Raw genomic sequence first — 22,353 nt, forward strand, 5'->3', positions numbered from 1 at the left:
CCGGGTAGGAATGTCCCTGCGCGCCCAGATAATGTTATTTATATCGCGGTGCAGGGCGGCTCCGCTCCCCCCGCCCCGCTCCCGCACCGGCCCCGCCGCCGCCGCCGCCGCTCGCCCGCCCGCCGCCCCGCGCAGGTGAGACCCCGCGGCACCGGGATGCGCCGCTCCGGGGAACACGGGAGGGACCGGAGGACAGCGGGAGGCGCCGGTCCCCGGGGACACGCGGTTAGGGGGGAGCACCGGCAGGCGCTGCCCGCCCCGGGGATACCGGGTGGGGGGTGCGGCACCGAACACCGGACGCGGTACCGGGGTAGTGGAGGGGGACCGTGGGCACGGAGGAAAGTTTGGTGGTGAAGTTTGGGGGTGAAGAGCCCTCCGGGGAGCCTGAACCTCCTTTTCGCCCTGCCGCGGGGGGTCTGCTGTCACCCCGTGTCCCTCGGGGCTGCTCTCCGGAAGGACGGGGCGGGCGAGTGGCGGTGACTTTCTAGGGACACCCTGGGGACAGCCCGGGGACAGTGTGGGGACACCCTGGAGACACTTTTCCTGGGGTGCCAACCCCTGGAGGGCTCCTCACACCAGTCATTGGTGCTTCCAGCACTGCTGGGACACGGTGGAAAAGCCGAGTCCTCAGGGTCTTGGTGGGACACATCACCCAACCCACCTCATCCCCCAGTTTTTAGCAACTGAGCAAACCGGAGTTACTGGGAAGGGTTTTTGGGGTGCCGTGCCCTTGGGCCCCCTTGTCCCAGTGCCAGGAGGATGCTCACGGGTGGGCGTTGGGCTGGGGGAATTCTTACCCTCACCCCAATAACCTAGGGGTCCCCCAGGCCTGATTTCCCAGCTTTTCGCTTTATAAACCTCCCAGACCAGAGGTTTGGGGTGCCCTGGGAGACGGTGGCAAGCACAGGAGACTCAGAAAATCCTGCTGGGTGCCAGCATGGCCCCCCACAGAGTATTTTATAGCTATCATGTGGTTTTGGGGCACTTTCTGGTGATTTTGAGGTGCAGTGGGGGGCAGCTCCTAAGAAGGGAGTGGGGCTCGGCTGGCGCCGTGCTCAGGGGAGGCCTATTTATAGCCAAAAATGTCTGTGGAGTGTCAGCACGTGTGCGTGTCACCGGCTTGGGTGACATGGGACAGTCCTGGCACGGCCGGCATGTGGCCCTGGGGAAGCCCAAATTCTCCTGGCGGGTGGGAGTGTGGCCGGGGAGCCCTGGCCAGGGCAGGGCATTGCAGGCGGAGGAGCTGTGACATGCCTTTCCATGCCCAACTGCCCCGTGCTGTGCCGCGCGGCCGTGCCGAGAGGAACCATCTGCTCCCGGCCCTGGCCCTGCACCTGGCAGGCAGGAGACTGTTGGGGGGCTGGGGGAATGCCCCCCAGCTCCTGCCCCTTCCCAGCCAGAGCATGGCTGCTTGTGGACATGGAGGAGATGTCAGATCCAAGTGTTTTGATGAAGTGGAGCAATGGGGACATGCCCGGCTCTGGGTGGCGGTGATGGGGCAGAATTTTGGGGTGTTTTGGGGGATTCTGATGAGTTTCTGTGCACTGGAAATGGGCTTTCCGGCAGCATGCTGTGGCTGTGAGGGATGAGCCAGGGAGAAGGTTTGAGGGTGCCATATGTACCAGGTGCCAACCGCTGCCCCGGCTGGCCTTGTGGTGTTGGGGGACATTCCCTATGCCCGGCGGGGGGACCGTGGTGGTGGCACGGTGCCAGCCCCTCACCGGGAAGTGCTGATTCACCGTGCCGAGCCACTGGCCGGGGAAGGCGACGCTGCCCGGGCCACGGCCGCAGGATGCTGGCGGCAAGGCCGGCATGCTGGCAATCCCAGCTTTCCGCACGCTGAGCGGGAGGAATGACAATTCCCGGGTGGCGGGTGCTGGTGGCGGCGTGGCTGTGGCAGGGAGGGATGCTCAGAAGGCGCCCGTGCGGCGGAGGGAGATTTAAAGGGTGGGTGAGCGCCCGCGCTCGTAATGCTCCCATGGGCCTGCTGTAGCTCCCTTCGGCGTCATCTCCTCCTCCTCTTCCTCCTCCTCCCCCACCTCCTCTTTCTCCTCCTCCTCCTCCTCTTTCTCCTCCTTGGATGCTTGCAGCCATGGCCCCGCTGCTGTGTTGTCGGGGACACGGTCAGAAGTCAGGTATCCTGCAGAGACCTGACACAACTTAGCACACTCATCCTGCTGGCGGTCCCTGAAGTTTTGGGGGCAAAATCCCCAAATTTGGTCTCTCACAGGGCTTTCCTGCCAGGGCAACTGGGTGCTCTGGCAGGGGCACAGAGTCATGGCATGAGGGGCTGCAGGGTCAGCTCCAGCACCCTCCTGCCGGCTCCGGTACACACCTGCATGGCCCTGCACTCACTTGTGTGCCTGTTGTGTGTGTCCCATGCACGCTCTGGTGTGTTCCTGCATGTCCTTTCTCAGGAATACACACTCTGGCACATTTCTACTTGTCCTTGTTCACCTGTGTATGCTCTGGCATGTCCCTGTGTGTCCTTGCTCACAGGCACACTCTGTCACACTTCCGTGTGTCCCCGTTCACATGTGGATGCTGTGAAAAGTCCCCTGCATGTCCTGGCTCACAGGTACACACTCTGCCACCCTTCTCCATGCCCTGCCTCACACTTGCACACGTTGGTGTGCTCCTGTGTGCCCTTGCTGTGCTGCTCACACTCCTGCACGCTCCTCCATGTCCTTGCACGCTCCCGGTGCCTCCAGGTCCAAGCCAAGGCCCTGCCTGCGCTGCCCCGATTAGGGTGTGGAGCTGGGGTGTGGCACAGCCTGGGCTGTCCCGATAACCCTGCCAGGGGGGACCTGGGGGATCCCCGGGGCATCCAAGGGGGACCTGGGGGCCCATGGGTTGTCACAGCTCATGGGGATAAGCAGGGATTTGGGGCAGATGGGATTCCTCCTGGCACCCACAAATGAGGGCTCTGCGCAGCTCTGGGTCGCAGGGGAGATCCTGGACACGCTGCTGGCTGTGGGGAGCCCCAGCCCATCTCCTCGCACCCCTCAGGGGCCCCAGCAGCCATGGACAGCTGCTCAGAGGCATTTTTAGATACCAGCCATGTCCTATCTGTGTCTCAAATGTCCCCGGGGGTGGGTGGCCCCCCCCTGCCGGCAGCTGTCACCCACTTTCTGCCACCAGTGCTGGTGAAGCCCCTCTGCAGCGCAGGGATCGGGGTGGGGGTGAGCAGCAGCCCCTTCCCTGAGGGCATCCAAGGATTGGGGGAACACCTCTGGGGGCCTGGGCTGGGGTTTCAGCTGGGCAGAGGGAGCTGGGTGGGGACGCAGCACCGTAAATATCCATTAGCCGGGCTCGTCAGGGCTCAGCACGGGGGTCCTGGAGCGGGCAGCTGCCAGGTGCCCCCCCAACACCTGGGTGGGGCGAGGCTAAATCCCTCTGAGCAGCTTATCCCGGGGCTCTGAGCCGCAAATCCCCACGTGCCGCGGGGCCGGTGAGCCGCTGTGGCCGCACCGATGCTCACGGTCCCGCTGTCCCCCAGGGGCCTCTCACCGGTAGCCGACGGCCACTGGGCCGGGGCACATTGGGACCATGACCTCGGCCAATGACTACGAGCAGCTGGAGCTGCAGCAGCAGTACAGCCGCATCAATGTCCGCTGGGACGCGTCTGACGATGAGCTGGACAACGACAACAGCTCCGCACGGCTCTTCGAGCGCTCCCGCATCAAAGCCCTGGCAGGTGGGTGGCAGGTCCCCTCGGTCCCACCTGGGTTGTCCCCACTGTCGGTGACACCGTGCCCGCTGTCCCTGCAGATGAGCGGGAGGCCGTGCAGAAGAAAACCTTCACCAAGTGGGTGAACTCGCACCTGGCTCGTGTCACCTGCCGCATCTCGGACCTCTACATGGACCTCCGGGATGGGCGGGTGCTCATCAAGCTGCTGGAAGTGCTGTCAGGAGAGCTTCTGGTAGGAATTTCATACAGCTGGAGACCCTGTGGCCTGCCACGCCACGCCACACCATCTCTCTTGGCGCTGGCCAAGGGTTGGGGTGGCAGCATGGGTGTGGGGGTGTCCCTGGGCAGGGCTTGGGGTATGTGGTGTGGAAGGGAGGGTGCTGAGCACTGTCACGCCCCAGCCCAAGCCCACCAAGGGCCGGATGCGGATCCACTGCCTGGAGAACGTGGACAAGGCGCTGCAGTTCCTGAAGGAGCAGCGGGTGCACCTGGAGAACATGGGCTCCCACGATATCGTGGACGGCAACCACCGCCTCGTCCTCGGCCTCATCTGGACCATCATCCTCCGCTTCCAGGTGAGGACAGGTGGTTTGGGGCATCCCCCTGCTCCACACCTCATCCCCAGGTGGGAGCCATCCTCCACGGAACTGCTGTTACAGGCCCAGAATGTCCTTTTGCCCCCAGATCCAGGACATCATTGTGGAGACGCAGGAGGGCCGGGAGACACGCTCTGCCAGGGATGCACTTCTGCTCTGGTGCCAGATGAAGACAGCAGGGTAGGTGGTGGGATCACCAGGCAACTGTATTAAGGCCCAGGAGTGTCCACAGGGTGACACTGACACCCTGTCCCCATCGCAGGTACCCCCACGTGAATGTCACCAATTTCACCTCAAGCTGGAAGGACGGGCTGGCCTTCAATGCCCTCATCCACAGGCACAGGTAGGTGGTACAGCAGGATGCACTGGGGTGGCAGTGGCACCAAGAGATGTCCCATAGGTGTGTCACCGCTGTGTCATGTCCTCTGTCCCCAGGCCTGAGCTGGTTGACTTCCAAAACCTGACCAAATCCAATGCCCGGCACAACCTGGAGCATGCGTTCAGCGTGGCAGAGCGGCACCTGGGCATCACTCCTCTCCTCGACCCCGAAGGTGAGGCAGTTGCTGCCAGTCCTCATGCCTCAGTTTCCCCTGGGACATTCCCAGGCTCCATGGAGCACAGAGAGGTTCCCAGTACATGGAAGGAGGGCCTGGGTGGGCACAGGAGGGACCTACGAAGCCTGTGAGGTGGGTTGAGGTTGGGTCAGGAGTGACGCCTCTCGCTCACACCGGGCAGATGTGTTCACGGAGAACCCTGATGAGAAGTCCATCATCACCTATGTCGTGGCCTTCTACCACTACTTCTCCAAGATGAAGGTGCTGGAGGTGGAGGGAAGGCGCCTGGGCAAGGTAGGAACAGCACTGAGGCGGTCAGGGGTGTTCTCTTGGGGTGCTGGCCCCTCACACTCACCCTGGTCCCACCGCAGGTCATTGAGCACGCCAAGGAGACAGAGCGGATGATCGAGGGCTACGGGGGGCTGGCATCCGACCTGCTCACCTGGATCGAGCAGACCATCGCCTCCCTCAACAGCCGCAGCTTCGCCAACTCGCTGGCTGGCGTGCAGCACCAGCTGCAAGCCTTCAGCACGTACCGCACCGTGGAGAAGCCCCCCAAGTAAGAGCCCCCTGCTCCCCATGCCCGCCCCCGTTGGGCATGCCCACCCCAAGGGTGCCCAACACTGAGCATTCTGTGGGCCAGGTTTCAGGAGAAGGGCAACCTGGAGGTGCTGCTCTTCACCATCCAGTCGCGGATGAGGGCCAACAACCAGCGCGTCTACACCCCACACGAGGGACGCCTGGTCTCTGACATCAACCGGGTATGGGCTCTGTCTGCTGTGGGAGCTGGGGGCTGTCTCCTGTGGTCAAGTCAGGTCCATCTCCTGGGGAAAACTGAATTCCTCTTCTGAGGCACACTGGGTCCACCCCTGAGCAGTTCAGGTCCTTGGCCAGGCTGGGATGGGTCCGAGGGCAGGTTGAGTCCATCTCCTGAGGCAGTTCAGGTCCATCCCAGGACATGCTGAATCCATACTGGGACAGGACTGATCCATCCCATGGCAGGTTCTGTTCCTCCACCTGGGGGTCATGATGGGGTTCACCAGCAGAACAAGAAATGGGTGGGTGGGTGGGGGTATGTGGGATATGGGTGCCACTGGTCCATTTCTGCCATCCCCCAGGCCTGGGAGCAGCTGGAGAAAGCGGAGCATGAGCGGGAGCTGGCGCTGCGCAATGAGCTGATCCGCCAGGAGAAGCTGGAGCAGCTGGCACGGCGCTTCGACCGCAAAGCAGCCATGCGGGAGGCCTGGCTGAGCGAGAACCAGCGCCTGGTGGCCCAGGTGAGGAGGGAGACCACCCACACCAGGGACCCCCACCCTGGGGAACTCACCAGAGCCTCACCACGGGCTCTGTGCCGGGGCAGGACAACTTTGGGCAGGATCTGGCGGCGGTGGAGGCGGCCAAGAAGAAGCACGAGGCCATCGAGACAGACACGGCTGCCTACAGGGAGAGGGTGCAGGCCATTGAGGCTGTGGCCAAGGAGCTGGAGCTGGAGGGCTACCACGACATCCAGCGCATCAACGGGCGGAAGGACAACATCCTGCGGCTCTGGGAGCAGCTCCTGGAGCTACTGGCTGCCCGGCGCCAGCGCCTGGAGATGAACCTCACCCTGCAGCACCTCTTCCAGGAGATGCTCCATTGCATCGACTGGATGGATGAGGTCAAGGTGAGCTGTGGGGATTGGGTGTCACCGTGGCTGAGGTGTCTTTGTCCCACCAGGTGTTGGTGGGAGTTCACTGGGGAGGGAGATGAGATACTGGGGTGCTGGTGCTGAGTTTTGGGTGTCGGTGGGTAATGGCTGAGGGTCTCCTGCAGGTGAAGCTGGCATCTCCCGAATCTGGGAAGCACCTTCTGGAAGCGGAGGAGCTGCTGCAGACCCACCGTCTGCTGGAGGCTGACATGGCCGTACAGGCAGAGAAGACCCGGGCCATCAGTGCTGCCGCCCTCCGCTTTGCCGACGCTGAGGGTGGGTATGCCAGGATACCCCTGCATCCCTGGCATGGCCAAGGGAAAGCAGGACGCTGTACTGACGAGAACCCACCCACCCTGCTCCCTGCTCAGGCTATCGTCCCTGCGATCCCAAAGTCATCCGGGACCGCGTGAGCCACCTGGAAATGTGCCGGCGAGAGCTGCAGGTACTGGCGGCGCGGAGGAGAGCCTTGCTGGAGCAATCGCGCTCCCTCTGGACCTGCCTGTGGGAGCTGGACGAGGCAGAGAGCTGGATCAAGGAGCAGGAGCAGCTCTACTCTTCCCTGGACTTCGGGAAGGACCTGCCCGGCGTGCTGCTGCTCCAGCGCCGGCACGCTGCCTTCGAGGCCGAGATGCGGAGCCGTGGCGGGCGGCTGGAGCAGACGCTGGCGGTGGGCGAGGGGCTGGCGGCGGCGGGCCGGGCGGCCGAGCGGCTGCGGGAGCGGGGCGCGGCCGTGCGGGCGCTGTGGGCGCAGCTGGAGGAGCTGGCGGCGTTCCGACGGCGCGGCTTGCGGGAAGCCGAGGGCTTCTTCCAGTTCCAGGCGGAGCTGGAGGAGCTGGCGGAGGGGCTGCAGGATGCGCGCCGGCGGGCGGCCGCCGAGGAGCTGGGCCAGGATGAATCCCGCACCCTTGTCCTGCTGCGGCAGCACCAGGAGCTGCTGGACGAGCTGGCGGCCGCCCGGGAGCAGCTGGACAGGCTGGCTCAGCAGGCCGAGGGCTTTCCGCCGGAGCTGCGTGCCGGTCCCGAGGCGCAGAGCCGGCTGGCGGCCCTGCGGGAGCTGCACGCCGAGGCGGCCGCGCTGGCCGAGCGCCGCGGCCGCCAGCTGCAGGATGCCCTGGACCTCTACACTGTTTTCGGGGAGAGCGACGCCTGCCATCTCTGGATGGGCTCCAAGGAGACCTGGCTGGGAGAGCTGGAGGTGCCGAAGGCGCTGGAGGACCTGGACGTGACGCAGCGCAGGTAGGAAGGATCCACCACCACCCTGCCGTGCCCTGTCCCGAGCTGCTGCTCGTTCTAAGCATGGATGTTCCCGCAGGTTGGACGGGCTGGAGCAAGACATGGCCACCGTGGCTTCCCAGATCGCCGCAGTCAACCAGGCGGCCGACGGGCTCCTGGCCAGCGGGCACCCCCGGAGCCCCCAGGTCCGGCAGTGCCGGGAGCAGCTCAACGAGAGGTGCGGTGTCGGGCGGTGTCGGGGCGGGCGGGTGACACGGTGACAGTGGCCCCCGCCATCCCCCGCCTCTGTCCCGCAGGTGGGGCCGGTTCCGGGAGCTGGTGTCGGAGCGCCGGCGGGCGGTGGGCTCGGCGCTGCGCCTCCTCAACTACAACCTGGAGTCGGAGGAGACCCAGAAATGGCTGCGGAGCAAAGCCCGAGCGGTGGAAGCCACGGCCGAGCTGGGCCGCGACCTGGCCGGCGTCCTGGCCACCCAGCGCAAGCTCTACGGCATCGAGCGGGAGCTGGCAGTGGCCCAGGACCGCCTGGCCGCCCTGCGCTCCCAAGCCGAGCGCCTGGCCGAGGAGCGGCCCGAGGCGGCCACGGAGGTGGCCCAGAAGCTGGCGATGGCCACGTCCGCCTGGGATGAGCTGCAGGCGGCCCTGGCAGAGCGTGCGGCGTCCCTGGGGGAAGCCGGGCAGCTCCGGAGTTTCCTGCAGGACCTGGATGACTTCCAGGCGTGGCTCTTCGGCGCTCAGAAAGCCGTGGCGGCCGTCGATGAGGTGCCGGCGTCGCTGTCGGAGGCAGAGGAGATGCTGCAGCGGCACGAAGCGGCCCGGCGCGACGCCGAGGAGCATGCGGGAGCCTTCGCTGCCTTGGCGGAGGCGGGGGAGCGGGTGCTGGGGGGACAGACGGACCCCGAATACGAGGGGCTGCGGCAGCGCCTGGGCGGCGTGAAGGACGGCTGGGCTGCCCTGGGCAAGATGGCAGAGGCTCGGAAGCGCTTCCTCACCCAGTGCCGCAACTTCCAGGAGTTCCTTCGCGACACCAAGCAGGCGGAGATCCTCCTCACCAAGCAGGTGGGTGCTCAAGCGATGGCCTTTGGGATTGTCTCTCGGCTCACGGGCACCCCAAAAATGGGTGTTTGTGCGCTGATCCCTTGCTGTGCCCCTCAGGAGTACACGCTGTCGCACTTGGAGCTGCCCTCCACGCTGGAGGGCTCGGCTGCTGCCCTGCACCGCTTCCAGAACTTCCGTGCTGGTGTGGAGAGCAACGCCAAGAAGGTCCCGGAGGTGGTGGTTGGTGGCACCAAGCTGGTGGCTGAGGAGAACATCTTTGCCGAGAAGATCTCCGAGAAGTGCCGAACTCTCCAGGAGCGGTGGGTCCGGCACAGGGCTGGCAGGCGGGTGGGCAGTGTGCGGGCAGCAGGGCTGATGCTCCACATCCACGGTTCCCTGCCAGGCATGGAGCCGTCATGGACAAGGTGGAGGAGGCAGCGGGTTTGATGCAAGACAACCACGACCTACAGACCTTCCTGCAGAGCTGCCGTGAGGTAGGAATGCAACGTGGTGGGGATCCCTGGGGAGTCCCCAGCAGCTGAGCACTGACACCCCTTCCCTGCAGTTTGATGCCTGGGTGGATGAGAAGATGCTGATGGCTCAGGATGTCTCCTATGGAGAAGCCCGTGGTCTCCACAGCAAGTGGCAGAAGCACCAGGCATTCATGGCTGAGCTTGCACCCAACCAGAGCTGGCTGGAGAAGATTGAAGCGGTGGGTGGCAGCACCGTGATTGGAGATGGGAAACGGATTTGGGGAAGAATCTGGAGCATGAGGAATTGCTGAGGGAGCTGGGAGGCTCAGCCTGGAGAAAAGGAGGCTCAAGGAGGACCTTCTTGCTCTCTACAACTCCCTGACAGGAGGGTGCAGCCAGCTGGGGTTTGGGCTCTGCTCCCAGGAAACAAGGGAAAGGACAAGAGGAAACAGCCTCAGGTTGCACCAGGGGAGGTTTTGATTTGATATCAGGGAAAATTTCTTCAGGGAAAGGGTTGTGCAGCCTACATGGCACAGACTACCCATGGCAGTAGTAGAATCCCCATCCCTGGAGGGATTTAAAAGCTCTGTGAACATGGCATCTGGGGACACAGGTTAGTGGTGGCCTTGGCAGTTCTGGGGGGATGGGTGGACTCTACAGCCTGAGAGGTGTCTTCCAACCTTAACAATTCCAGGACTCTGGAATGCTCCCAGCCTGCTGCATGGGTAGGAGGTGCCCATGCCTCAGTGACCACCCACCTCTCCGCTGTTGCCACAGGAGGGGACGGAGCTGGCCACGCGCAAGCCGCAGTACGGCGCGGTGGTGACGCAGCGGCTGGAGGAGCTGCGCCGGCGCTGGGCCGAGCTGAGCAGCGCTGCCGAGGACAAGGGCCGGCAACTGTTCGAGGCTGAGCGCTCGGCTCTGTACGCCCGGAGCTATGGGGAGCTGGAGAGCTGGCTGGGGCGGGCGCAGGAGGAGCTGCGCCATGCCGAGAAGGTCAAGGACCTCACCGCCACCAACCTGCTGCTGAAGAGGTTGACGGTGGGTACTGGCACCTCACTGGGTTCTTTGGGAAGGGGCAGGAGGTCCATGGCAATGATGTTTGTTCCCAGATGGGATTTGGGTTCTCCATTTTGGCTCAGATCCCTCACTCACATGGATTTGCCTCGCCAGAGACTGGAAGAGCAAGTGAAAACATGGATGAAGGAGCTGGAGGAACTGGGGCGGCAGGGCACCTCTGGTGCTGGGGATGTGCCAGATACCACCAGGCAGGAGCAGATGCTCCGGCAGCGAGTCCTTGAGCTGCTGGAGCCACTGGAGAGGAAGAGGAAGGAGCTGGAGACTGCTAAGGCCATGTACCAGCTGGGGCGGGATCTGGAGGATGAGACGGTGAGTGTCCTTGCTGTGGCAGGCGCCGGGGGCCTGGGGGTACCCATGGGTGCTGCAGAGGGCTCAGTGGGTGCTCCTTCCCCCAGCTATGGGTGCAGGAGCGGCTTTCCCTGGCGAGGTCAACGGATCATGGCACCGACCTCCCAAGCGTGCAGCGCCTGACCAAGAGGAATGAGGTGAGCCTGGGTACTGCAGCAACAGCCACCGTCCCGGGTGGTCCCTCGGGGTCCATCCCATGGGTGACCCTCACTGGGACTTCCTTCCTGCTGGCAGACACTGCAGAAGGAGCTGGCGGGCCATGCCCCCCGCCTGGGTGAGGTGCTGAACCGGGGAGAGGCAGCGGGGAGCGGTGAGGAGCCAGGCCCGGAGCTGGCGGCTCAGGCACAGGAGCTGCGGGCGCTGTGGGAGACGCTGCAGGAGGAGGCGGCCGCCCGGCACCAGCGCCTGCGGGAGGCCGAAGAGGCCCAGCAGTACTACATGGATGCTGATGAGGCCGAGGCCTGGGTCAGCGAGCAGGAGCTCTTCATGGGACCTGAGGAGAAACCAAAGGTGAGGATCCCATGTAACGCTCCGTATTTGTGGGGTCTGTGCTGCACTGGGCCGTGCCTTGCTGGGATGTCCAGTATGGACCCAGGCGGTGCCACGTTATTCTGTTGAACATCATCCACATGTGACACACCATGGTGTGTCCTGTTCTTATGTGTCACTCCCGTGCCATTACACACCAACCATCCCATGGCTCCCTGTGGCATCAGACAGAGCCAGGACATTCCATAGGGCAGGCACTGAGTCTAGACCCTAGTCCCTGTCCCCCAACCATGCCAGGTGCTGATGACACTGATGTTTTCCATGCCCTAGGATGAGGAGAGCTGCTTGATGATGCTGAAGAGACATGTCCGGCAGCTGCGCTCCATCGAGGACTACGGACAAACCATCAAGGAGCTGGCAGGGAGGGCACAGCAGCTGCTCTCTGCCGGCCACCCCGAGGGGTAGGTGCCACGCTATGTGTCCCCTGTCCTTTGGGGTGACCCCATGCCCTCAGCACCCCATGGGTGGGGGGTTTGGCTGGAGCTCTGGCAGTGTCAGCTGCTCCAGGTGGGCAGGGAGGTGGTCGGAGAGGGATATGGGGAGCACAGAGCGGGTCCTTCACCCCCAACCCCCCCGGATGTCAACTCGGGTGGGTTGGGGACATTTTTTCATGGGTGAGAACTGGGTGTCTGTGTGCCGGGGCCGCGCAGGGAGCAGATCATCCGGCTGCAGGGCCAGGTGGACAAGCACTACGCGGGGCTGAAGGAGGCGGCCGAGGAGCGCCGCCGGCGCCTGGAGAACATGTCCCACCTCTTCCAGCTGAAGCGGGAGGTGGAAGAGCTGGAGCAGTGGATTGCCGAGCGCGATGTGGTTGCTTCCTCCCCGGAGATGGGGCAGGACCTGGACCATGTCATGGTGAGGGTGATGGGGTGGATGTGGCGGTGCGGGCGGGTGGCTTGAGGGGAGCGACTTGACTCTTCTTTTCCCTCCATGCAGCTCCTGCGGGAGAAATTCCGTGAGTTTGCGCGGGAGACAGGGAGTGTGGGGCAGGAGCGCGTGGACCGGGTGAACCTGACCATTGAGGACCTCATTGACGCGGGGCACATCGAGGCGGCCACCATAGCTGAGTGGAAGGACGGGCTGAACGAGAGTTGGGCTGACCTCCTGGAGCTGATCGACACCCGCATGCAGCTCCTTGCCGCCTCCCATGACCTCCACAAATACTTCTACGACGGTGCCGAGCTGCTGGCCCTCATCGCCACCCGGCGCCAGGAGCTGCCCCAGGATCTGGGTGAAGATGCCGGCACAGTGGAGGCTTTCCACCGCATGCACAGCGCCTTTGAGAGGGACCTCCAGCTGCTGGAGGCACAGGTGAGGCTCCAACCTGATGTGGATGCTCAGCATTCTCTGTGGTCTTGTGGAAGGCATCCCTACCCATGGTGGGAGGCTGGGCTCAATGGTCTTTGAGGTCTCTTCCAACCCAAGCCGTTCTGTGGTTTGTGCAGGTGCAGCAGTTTCGGGAGACGGCAGCACGCCTGCAGACCGCCTATGCCGGGGAGAAGGCGGCTGGAATCCAGGAGCAGGAGCAGGAGGTGTCCCGAGCACTGCAGGAGCTGCTGGAAGCGTGCAGCGGGCGCCGGGCACGGCTGACGGACACAGCTGACAAGCACCGCTTCTTCAGCATGGCACGGGATCTGCTCTCTTGGATGGAGAGCACTGTCCGGCAGATTGAGACACAGGAGAAACCCAGGTATGGATGCACCCAGCAGGCACCTGGGATGGGACATGAAACCAATGGCACCACTGACCCTGGTGCCTCTGTGTCCTCAGGGATGTCTCCTCGGTGGAGCTGCTGATGAAATACCACCAGGGAATTAAGGCTGAGGTGGATGCTCGGGGCAAGAACTTCACCAACTGCATCGAGCTGGGCAAGAAGCTGCTGCAGCGCAAGCACCAGGACTCACCAGAGGTGAGGGAATCAGGGATGGGGGGCAGTGGGGGTGATGCCATCTGGGCCACCCCCTAACAGCATCCTCTCACAGATCAAGGTGAAGCTGGTGGAGCTGGTGGACAAGAGGAAAGCCATGATGGAGACGTGGGAGCAGCGCTGGGAGCGGCTGCGGCTGCGTGAGTGCGCTGGGGGTGCCGGGGAGGAGTGCGGCAGTGCCGGGGGCGGGTGGTCCAGGGGCTGAGCGCTGCCCATCCCTCCCACAGTGCTGGAGGTGTGCCAGTTCTCCCGCGACGCCTCGGTGGCCGAGTCATGGCTCATGGCTCAGGAGCCCTACCTGGCCAGCAGTGACTACGGGCAGACGGTGGATGCGGTGGAGAAGCTGCTGAAGCGGCACGAAGCTTTTGAGAAGTCCTCCGCCACTTGGGAGGAGCGGATTGCTGCCCTCAGGAAGCTGACAACGGTGAGAAAGGCTCGGGATGAGAAACAATGAGGAAGATTCTGTCTGCCCTGCCACAGTCTCTCCCCCATCCCTTAACACCTTCACTCTTTGCCTGGCAGCTGGAGCTCCTGGGTGGGCGGTCTCTGCGTGAGGGGCTGGTGCGGGACGGAACAATGCGCTCCGAAGCTCCTGACTACTGCCTGGATCTGGATGGGGAGCTAGAGGCCGGGTAAGGGATGCCACCATCACTCCATGTGACCAGCGACACTGTTTCCACACCTCTCTTCTCAAACCATTAAGGATATTTTTTAGCATTAAGGGGCTTTTTAGCAATTTGCCTTTTCCAAGCCATAAATTGATGCTGATGAAGAGGAGAGATGAAGGTCAAGCCTCACCCTAACAGGGCTTTCATCCCTCAGGGGGTACAGGAGAGCAGCAGCCAGCCCCATCCCTGTGGGATCACGTCTAGGATAGGGATGCTGACTGACTGTCTCCCTGTGCAGGTCCGAGGAGGAGGAGGAAGAGGAGGAGAAGAAGGATGTGAGCACACAGGACACTTCGCTGCCCACTACGGATGGACCAGAGCCGGTCAGTTCTTGAATTTAGCTTTTACCTTCCCTGATGACCAAAAAGATGTCCCTGCATGTCCCACAGCTCCTGGCACTCCCCATGACCATGACCTCACTGTGTTGACAGATCCCCACATTCCCAGCCTTCACCTTGTCCTTGCCTTGTGTTGAATAAATGTTGAATTACCCCAAAAAGGCCGGGTGGGCAGAGGGGCACTGCAGGTCCCCTTTGCCCCAACTCCTGGGGTGACATGGGGGGTGGCACCCATGGTGTATGCGTGTGTCTGGGATCCGTGCAGCAGCCAGAGCTGGAGTGTCTGCCCTGGGGCCACCGTGTCACCCCAAGGGACATCATTGCTGTATGGGACATCAGTATCCTGCGGGGCGTCGTCACCCTGTGGGACTTCATTGGAACCATGCAGGACATCGGCACTCTGCAGGGAATTTTCACCCTGTGGGTCATTGTCACCCCGTGGAGCATCGTCACCCCAAGAGACACAATCACCATATGGAGCATTGTCACCCCATGGGGCACTGTCACCCTCTGGGGCATCGTTACATCCTGCAGCATTGTCACCCTTCGAGGCGGGCATCGTCACCTACAGGGCGTTGTTACCGTGTGCCAGCCCCTGTGCTCGCTGCCAGCTCTCTGCTCCTCCCACATGCTCTGCCTGCGCAGGGACACGATGGCTGTCTGTGGCTCTGCCTGCTTGGGGACAGGAACCCCTTCTGCCTCTTCTGTCTGCTTAGGGACATGGGCATCTCCTGGCTCTGCAGGGACCAGATCATTCTCCCCTGCCTGGGGACAGGATCCTTGAGTGCCTGCATGGGAACAAGCTCATTTGTGCCTGATCAGGGACATGGAGTTCTGGCTACTCAGGGAGAGTGTACCACTCAGCCTGCTTAGGGACATGGCCACTTTCATCAGCTTGGGGACAGTAGCCCTCTCTACTTGCTGCCAGCCTACTCAGGGACATGGGCATCCTCTGGCTCCTTGGGGACAGAAACCCCTTCTGCCTCTTCTGCCTGCTTGGGGACATGGGCATCTCCTGGCTCCTTGGGGCAGGATCATTTCTGCCAGCACAGCGACATGCGCATCTTCTGGCTCCTAAGGAACAGGATCCTCTCTGCCTGCTTGGGGACATGGCCACTTTCAACTGCTTGGGGACAGGAGTGCTCTCTGCTTACTGCCAGCCTGCTCGGGAACATGGCCGTCCTCTGGATCCCTGGGGACCAGATCACTTTCGCCTGTGTGGGGACAGGATCCTTGAGAACCTACTTGGGGACAAGAACATTTCTGCTGGCTTGGGGACATGGGCATCTCTTCAGGGACAGGGTCCTGCTCTGCGTTCTTGGGGACATGGGAATCTTCTGGCTCCTTGGGGACAGGGTGGTCTTTGCCTGCTCAGCAACACAGACACTTCCCCTGCTTGGGAAAAAGAGCCCCCTCTACCTGGGACATCTCCTGCCTCCCTGGGAACAAGATCACATTCGCCTGCTTTGGGACAAGACCCCTGACTACACGTGTCAGGGCAAGATCACTGCCTGCCTGGGTACATGGGCATCTCCTGGCTCCTTGGGGACAGGGGCCATGGCCAAGCCCCTCCTGTGGCACACAGCTGGATGAGTGTCCCCTTCATCAGGCACCACTGGTGCCTTGAGATGATGGCACTGATGCCACGGTCCCCAACCAGACCTCCCACTGTCCCCATGTCCCCTGGGCTGGTGACTACACTGAGGTGGCTCCCAGGACTTCTCATCTAGCTTGGTTCGACCTCATCATCCCAAATCTGAGGAGACACTGGCGCTGAGACTGGGGAGTGCCAGGGCTGGCCCATGTCCCAGCCGCTCACTGGGGTCCTCCCAGTGGCCACCAGTTTGTGTGTACTGGAGCTGGTGGCTTCATTGGCACTGTGCTGAGAGTCCCAGCTGATTGTTGGGGTCTTCCCAGTACCCACCAGTTCCCACATACTGGAGCTGGTGGGGTCACTGGCACCGAAATCTGAGGGTCCTAGGGCTGGACCATATCCCAGCTGCTCACTGAGGTCCTCCCAATAGCCACCAATTCCTGCACACTGGAGCTGGACATGTGGACACACACACACATTGCAAACTGCACTGAGTCCCAGGGCTGGACCACATCCCAGATCCTCACTGAGGTCTTCCCAATAACCATCAGTTCCCACTCCCTGGATCTGGCAGGGTCACTGGCACTGTGTGGAGGGTCCAGGGCTGGACTCACTGCAGGATCCCAGACACTCACTGGGGGATCACATCTGGGATGAGGATGCTGAGTGGTTGTCCCAGCAGTCACCAGTTCCCACCTGTCGGAACTGGTGAGGTCATTGGCATCCAGCCACTCACTGGGGTCTTCCCAGTAGACACCAGTTCCCACCTTCCAGAGCTGGTGACGTCACTGGTAGGGGGACCTGGGGGTGAGCCACCCCCAGGCCACCAAACTGAGGTCCATGACCCACTGGTGACAGCACCCCGTGTGCCCAGTGCCACCAGGGGAGGGGACAACACCTTGCCGTGGGTCCATCGGTGGCAGTGGGTGGGTGACACTGCGGCATAACCGCGCTGTTGCCTCGCAACAGCTGGCACCGAGGACAGGTGACGAGGAGCCGGTGTCACCGACCCCACGGCCACCGCGGGAGGAGCCGGAGGAGCCAGCCACGCTGCCCGCCCGTGTCAGCAGTGTCCAACTGGAGGGCTACCTCGGCCGCAAGCACGACCTGGAGGCGGCCACCAAGCGCGCATCCAACCGGTAGGCACAGCAGCGGTGGTGGCGAGCACGGTGTCCCCAGCGGGGCGGTGTCCCCAGCGGGGCGGTGTCCCCGGGGTGACACGGTGCCGGTGCAGGTCGTGGAGCACGCGGTACTGCGTCCTGCGAGGCGGCCAGCTCGCCTTCTTCAAGGATGCCAAGAGCCGCGCGCTGGGGCTGCCGTGCCAGGGTGAGGAGCCCCTGGGGCTGTGGGACGCCCGCTGCGAGGTGCCCGCGGGCTACAAGAAGAAGAAACACGTCTTCAAGCTCAGGTGAGGGCATGGCACCGTGCGGGGTGGCACTGTGGGCATGCATGGCACTGGTGTCTGTGCTCTGTCCCTAGGCTCAGCAATGGCAGCGAGTGGCTGTTCCATGGCAAGGATGAGGTGAGGGGTTGGGGGCCTGGGGGGTCATGGGGTGGCTGGTGGAGCCCAGGGGGCATAGGGTGGCTGGAGGGTGTGGTGGTCAGCAGTGCCCAAGGGGACACGGGTGGTCAGAGAGGTCCAGAGGGACACACAGGGTGGCTGGTTGTTCCCAGGGGGCACCAGTGGTGCGCAGGGGTACGTGGGGTGGCTGTAGTTGTCCAGGGGACATGGTGGTGGCCAGCAGTGACCAGGGTACACAGGGATGGCCGGGGAACATGGTCAGCAATGCTCAGAGGGGAAGGGGATGGCCAGGGGTGCCATGAGGACACAGTGAGGGGCTGGCAGTGCCCAAGGGGACATGGGTGCCCATGGAAGACATGGCACATGGGCCATCATACAGGGGGCCCTGTGGTTGGCTGGGACACTGCTGAGGGGCCAAGGAAGCCCCCTCGACCACCACCCCCTGCCCACAGGAGGAGCTGCAGGCCTGGCTGCAGGGGCTGAGCGCAGCCATCACGGAGTGTCGGGGCAGCCGCGGGAAGGTGCAGAGCCTCCCCCTGCCCATACCCCCGGCCCCCCCCGAAGCCCCCCTGCCCCGCAAGGACAAGGAGAAACGCTTCAGCTTCTTCCCAAAAAAGAAATAACCCCCCTGGATGGCGGTGGGGGGGGAGGGGGTGACACCCCACGTCACGCCATCGGGGCCACGCGTGCGTAAGGACACGCGTCTGCGGTGCCTGTACAGGTGCCACCGGGTCTAGAGGGGCACGCGGGGGTCACGTGTGGGCAGGAGCCCCCCAGCCCCCCCCCCCCCCGCCATGAGCACACGTGTCTGTGTGCGCAGTGTATATATATATATTTGTATTTATATATATACATACATTTACACGCTTCAGGCGCACCCCTGCGCGGAGGCGGCCGCAGGTGCCCCCCAGGCGTGCGCCCCCCGTGCCCATACGTGTCCCTGCACGCACACGTCTGCACACGTGTGTCCCCGCATGCAGGTGCACCCCCCGGCCCCCCTCTGCACGCACGGCACAGGTGTGCGCCCCACAGGTGTGCATGGACCCCCCCCAGCACCCGCACGGGGGGCGTGTGGGTGCCCCCCAAAGCCATAACCTCCCCCCCCACCACAGCGTGTGGGTGCAGAGGGGGGACCCCTTGGCCCCCGCGGGCACCAACCAAAGAGCGTCAGCCCATGGGGGCCCCTCTCTGGCACCCCCCATCCTGTGCCCCCCCCAGCCGGGGTGGGGGGGCCCCCCTGCACCCCGCAGCCGGGCCGAGACACCCTGGGGGGGGCGGGCGACCACAAAGGAACTTTGGGTTCAGTTTGGGGTTTTTTTTCTAATAAAGATGTGAAAGCGAGTGGGGTGCAGTGCTGGGTGCCTGCGGGGCATGGGGGGGGCCACTGGTGCTTGTAGTGGGTGTAGAGGTTCTTGGGGTGCCCCTGATCCTGTGGGCAGAGAGAACAGGGCGTGTCTTTTGTCCAGAGCAGGTTATGAGTCCCCAGGGTACTCTTTCTGCCAGGTTTTCCTGTGGGCTGGGGGGTCATGGGTGCCTCTTCTTCCAGGTAGATTGGGGGTCCATGGGGTGCCCCTTCTCCTGGGCAAGCTAGGTGTCCATGGCATGCTCCTTCTTCCAGGAGGGCTGGGGATCCTGGGCAGATTGGAAGTTCCCGAAGAGCTCCTTCTTCCAAACAGCCTGGGAGTCCATGGCGTGCCCCTTCTCCCAGGCAGGTTCAGGATCCATGGGGTGACCCTTCTTCCAACAAGACCTGAGGTCCCTGTGGTGCCTCTTTTCCCAGGAAGGTTGGAGGTCCACGGGGTGCTCCTTCCTGTAAGGGTCCACAGGACACCCCTTCTACCCATCTCTGCCCCTAGCTGGCAGCGTCGAGGGTCTGAAACTTCTGCCGCAGGTCCCTGACGAGGCCGTGGCGCATCGGCTCAGGGCTGCCGGGGGGCTCAGGGCAGCGCCGCCGGTACTCCTCAGATGCCTGGTAGGCTTTGCAGCGCTCCACCACCGCCTTCAGGCAGATCTTCTCCCTGGTGGTGGGCGAGCGGATCTGCACGTAGGCCGGGGGCTCCGGCAGCCGCTCCAGCACCAGCACCCGCTGCCCGGAGCCCAGAGGGGCTTCGGCCGCCACCCACAGCGCCCCATCACTGCTGTACCGCGCTGGCGCCGGGCTCGGGGTGTCCGAGCCCCCGTTGGCCTCAGCGCTGCGGCTTCGGCCACTGCCCCGCTCCTTCCCGGCCGGGCGCCCACCGCGGCCGGGACCCTCGGGCGCCGAGCGGCTGCGGCTCACCGGCGGCGGTCGCGGGGCACCGAAACGGGCACGGAGCTCCCGCACGTCGGGCCACGCAAAGGGCTCGGCGCCCACGGGGCTCGAAGGGCTGTGGGGGGCACGAGGGGATGGGGATGGCACCAGCGCGTCGTCCCGTGGCACAGCCAGCGAAGGGGTGCTGGGAGGGGGGTCCCTGTCCTCCTGCGGCGGCAGCGGTGGGCGGCGGGTGCCGGCGCGGCGGCTCTTGATGCGGAGGCTGTACTGCCGTGCCAGCTGGTACACTTTGGTGCCCAGGTGAGGGGGTGTCAGCAGCAGCTGCGGGGGTGGCCCGGGAGGTGATGCTGCGGTGCCCACATCATCCTCCTCCAGGATGAGCAGTGGCTCGGGGGGCTGCTCCCCATTCTCCTGGCACGGCTCTGGTGCCTCGGGCTGGCTGGGGGGCTCAGGGCTCTCGGGGGGCCGTGGGAGCCCATTGAGGCGGCACACGGAGCTCCGCACCAGCCCCTTGGGGATGAAGGAGAGGCTCTCGCGACGGCGCACTGCGAAACCGGCATCGCGGTGCTCGGCATGGCCATAGTAACTCTTGATCTTGTCGAGGAGCAGGCGGTCCCGGTTGGAGAGCAGCGATTCCCGGCGGGCTCTAGTGAAGGGCTCGGGAGAGGGGATGGCACTGCGGGATCCCTCAGGCTCCCCGGATTCGAGCGGGGGCCCCCCATCCAGACTGAGGGTGCTGCCACCATGGCTGGGGGTGCGTCCCAGGGGCCCCTCCAGCACCAGGCTGCTCCTTCGGGATAAGCTGCTGCCGCCACCGAACCGCTCGGCAATGACACTGGCCTGGTCCAGCACTGAGGGTGGCAGGATGCTGGTGGCTCCTTCCCCCTCCTCCTCTTCCTCCTCCTCGCTGCTCAGTACCTGCAAATCCTCCGCAACACGCTCCGGTTCCCTGTCCCCACTGGGTAGCGCCAGGGTCCCCACCAGGGACGGGGATTTGGGGACCTTGGGGTGCTCTCCAGCACTGCTGTTAGGGGGGTGGGTGCTGGGTGTCTGGGCACTCCCAGGTGAGGGCCGGGGGGTTGCACTGACCTTCTCACAGCTCCCCGGCCCCCAGCTGCTCGGCCGCTTGGGTCCCTCCAGCACCCAGGGGTGTCCCCCAGCCTGGGTGAGACAAATGTGGGGAGTCATGAGCTGGGGGGGCACCCAGGTGCTCCGAGCAAGATAAATCCCAGCCAAGCCATGGGGCCCTGGCAGGGGGCACTGGGAGCAATGTGGGGTGCCCTCAGGGAGTGGTGTAGGATGTCCTGGTAGTGATGTGGGGTACCCTAGAAGCGATATGGGGTGCTCTGCACACCCTCCCTGGAGTTTGAAGGGCTGGTGTTATGTACCTGCACCTCCTGGGGCTCCAACAGCAGATCCTCAGGCCCCGGCAGCTCCTCCTGACAGTCCTTGCCCAAAGCCTCCTCTTCCTCCTCCTCCTCCTCTTCCTCTGCCACCATGCCCTCAGCTGCTGCCCAGGCTCTGGGGTGCTGGGGTGGCTCCCCCACTTCCAGGAGTTCCCCATCGCTGCCGGCGCTCTGTGTGTGGGTGAGCGCTGGGCTCAGCGCCCCGTGCCAGGGCTGGAGGCACTGGGCACCCCTACCCACCACACCCGGCCTTACCTTCAGCCCTGCCAACCGGGATAGAGAAAAGCAGAGATTAGTGGAGGGAGCAGCCAAAATTCCCCCCACAGCCCCCAGCCACCCCTCCCCCTGCTACACCGGTGTCGGAGTTGTGCTGGCTCACCTTGCTCGCCCAGGTGCCACAGGTTGTGCTTGGTGGGCTCTGGGGGCAGGGGAAGTGACAGTGGCATCACCCCCGTGTCCCCCAACTCATCAGCATCCCGAGCCCCCTGATCCCATCCGCTGTTCACACCCGACTGCCTGCGCCCCCCGTGTCCTTGCAGCCGCTCCAGCAGCGTCTCCGTGTGCCCCTGGTGCTGGAAGGGCTCTGTGGGAACAGGCACAGGGGCACCATCCCTAAGGGCACTGGTGTCACCCAGCCACAGCCTGGCCCTGGTGAAGGGGTGATGGTGGGGTAGCGTGGTGGGAACACACAGGACAGCAGGAACACTGGTGACACGTGGTGCTCACCAGACTGCCGGCGTCCCTGGAGTGGCTCGGTGGCAGTGTCACCCAGGGGCTGGCAGGACCAGCTCTTCTTCAGGCGCTCGGGGCTGCAGCGGGGCAGGCGTGGGGGGTCTGTGGGGGCAGGGAGTGACACCAGGGAAAAATGGGGGGGAACAGAGTAGGGCAGAGAGGGAATGGTAGGGCACCGGTGGCACTTACAGAACAGGTCCATCTCCAGGATGGCTTCCTTAGCCTGGGTGGAGGGAAGGTGAAGAGAAATGGGGAAAAGGTGGGGTACAGCTGCCCCCCTCGCTGTGATAGGGGGTCCCTGGTGTCACTGAGGTACCCACCCCATCACTCTCACCTTTTGGGGGATGGTGGCGTGGTGGTTCTCCAGGATGAGGCGCTTGATGTGGTGAGTCCACACGCGCTTCTCCTCCACGCTCTTGGCCTGGGAGGCACAGGAAGGGCGGTGGGGTTGGGCAGGAGGTACTGGGGGGTCCCCAGGGTGCCCCCCACCCCATGCCCTCCTACCTGCAGGCTGTACTGCTGCTTGCCGTGCTTGTAGTGTGCCAGGCTGAAGCACAGCGAGTCCCGTGTGCTCTCAATCAGCATCAGCGAGGAGCACTGCCGGGAGAGGCATCAGCACCCCTGAACTTCCCACCCCAGCACCCACTGGGCTCCTCCATTCCCAGC

The 22,353-nt window shown here is 63.9% G+C and overlaps 2 protein-coding genes across 5 annotated transcripts in view; one reads left to right on the forward strand and one right to left on the reverse strand.

Moving 5' to 3' along the window:
* Positions 1-23: 23 nt before the first annotated feature.
* On the forward strand, positions 24-18,639 carry SPTB (spectrin beta, erythrocytic). 3 transcript variants are annotated; one of them, XM_086894648.1, is made up of 36 exons: positions 24-135; positions 3,500-3,697; positions 3,772-3,923; positions 4,093-4,266; positions 4,376-4,467; positions 4,550-4,630; positions 4,723-4,838; positions 5,023-5,135; positions 5,213-5,400; positions 5,485-5,602; positions 5,960-6,118; positions 6,202-6,504; positions 6,654-6,804; positions 6,900-7,767; positions 7,844-7,981; positions 8,061-8,820; positions 8,917-9,119; positions 9,203-9,293; positions 9,365-9,511; positions 10,050-10,313; positions 10,446-10,661; positions 10,748-10,837; positions 10,935-11,210; positions 11,520-11,650; positions 11,900-12,104; positions 12,186-12,560; positions 12,695-12,939; positions 13,020-13,158; positions 13,232-13,316; positions 13,404-13,600; positions 13,699-13,808; positions 14,083-14,167; positions 16,746-16,915; positions 17,011-17,184; positions 17,256-17,298; positions 17,751-18,639. In XM_086894648.1, the coding sequence occupies exons 2-36, from the start codon at positions 3,550-3,552 to the stop codon at positions 17,919-17,921; spliced, it is 6,978 nt and encodes a 2,325-aa protein (XP_086750774.1). In that variant the 5' UTR covers positions 24-135; positions 3,500-3,549; the 3' UTR covers positions 17,922-18,639. The 3 variants fall into 3 exon arrangements, with proteins under 3 accessions (XP_086750774.1, XP_086750776.1, XP_086750775.1); XM_086894649.1 differs by lacking the exon at positions 24-135 and adding an exon at positions 2,500-2,578; XM_086894650.1 differs by lacking the exons at positions 16,746-16,915; positions 17,011-17,184; positions 17,256-17,298; positions 17,751-18,639 and adding an exon at positions 14,448-15,109.
* PLEKHG3 (pleckstrin homology and RhoGEF domain containing G3) overlaps positions 18,599-22,353 on the reverse strand; it is a 49,254-nt gene continuing 45,499 nt past the window's right edge. The window contains exons 10-17 of one of the 2 annotated variants that reach the window (XM_086894654.1): positions 22,192-22,284; positions 22,022-22,108; positions 21,877-21,910; positions 21,682-21,789; positions 21,464-21,538; positions 21,335-21,373; positions 20,938-21,218; positions 18,599-20,710 (exon numbers count right to left, since the gene is read on the reverse strand). In XM_086894654.1, coding sequence (XP_086750780.1) covers positions 19,151-20,710; positions 20,938-21,218; positions 21,335-21,373; positions 21,464-21,538; positions 21,682-21,789; positions 21,877-21,910; positions 22,022-22,108; positions 22,192-22,284 — 2,277 coding nt within the window. In that variant the 3' untranslated portion in view covers positions 18,599-19,150. Of the gene's footprint in view, positions 20,711-20,937; positions 21,219-21,334; positions 21,539-21,681; positions 21,790-21,876; positions 21,911-22,021; positions 22,109-22,191; positions 22,285-22,353 lie in introns of both variants that reach the window. The other variant, XM_086894655.1, reaches the window with a different exon arrangement.

Source organism: Cyanistes caeruleus, chromosome 6 (genome assembly GCF_971803275.1).
Source record: "Cyanistes caeruleus chromosome 6, bCyaCae1.hap1.1, whole genome shotgun sequence".
Classification (NCBI taxonomy): domain Eukaryota; kingdom Metazoa; phylum Chordata; class Aves; order Passeriformes; family Paridae; genus Cyanistes; species Cyanistes caeruleus.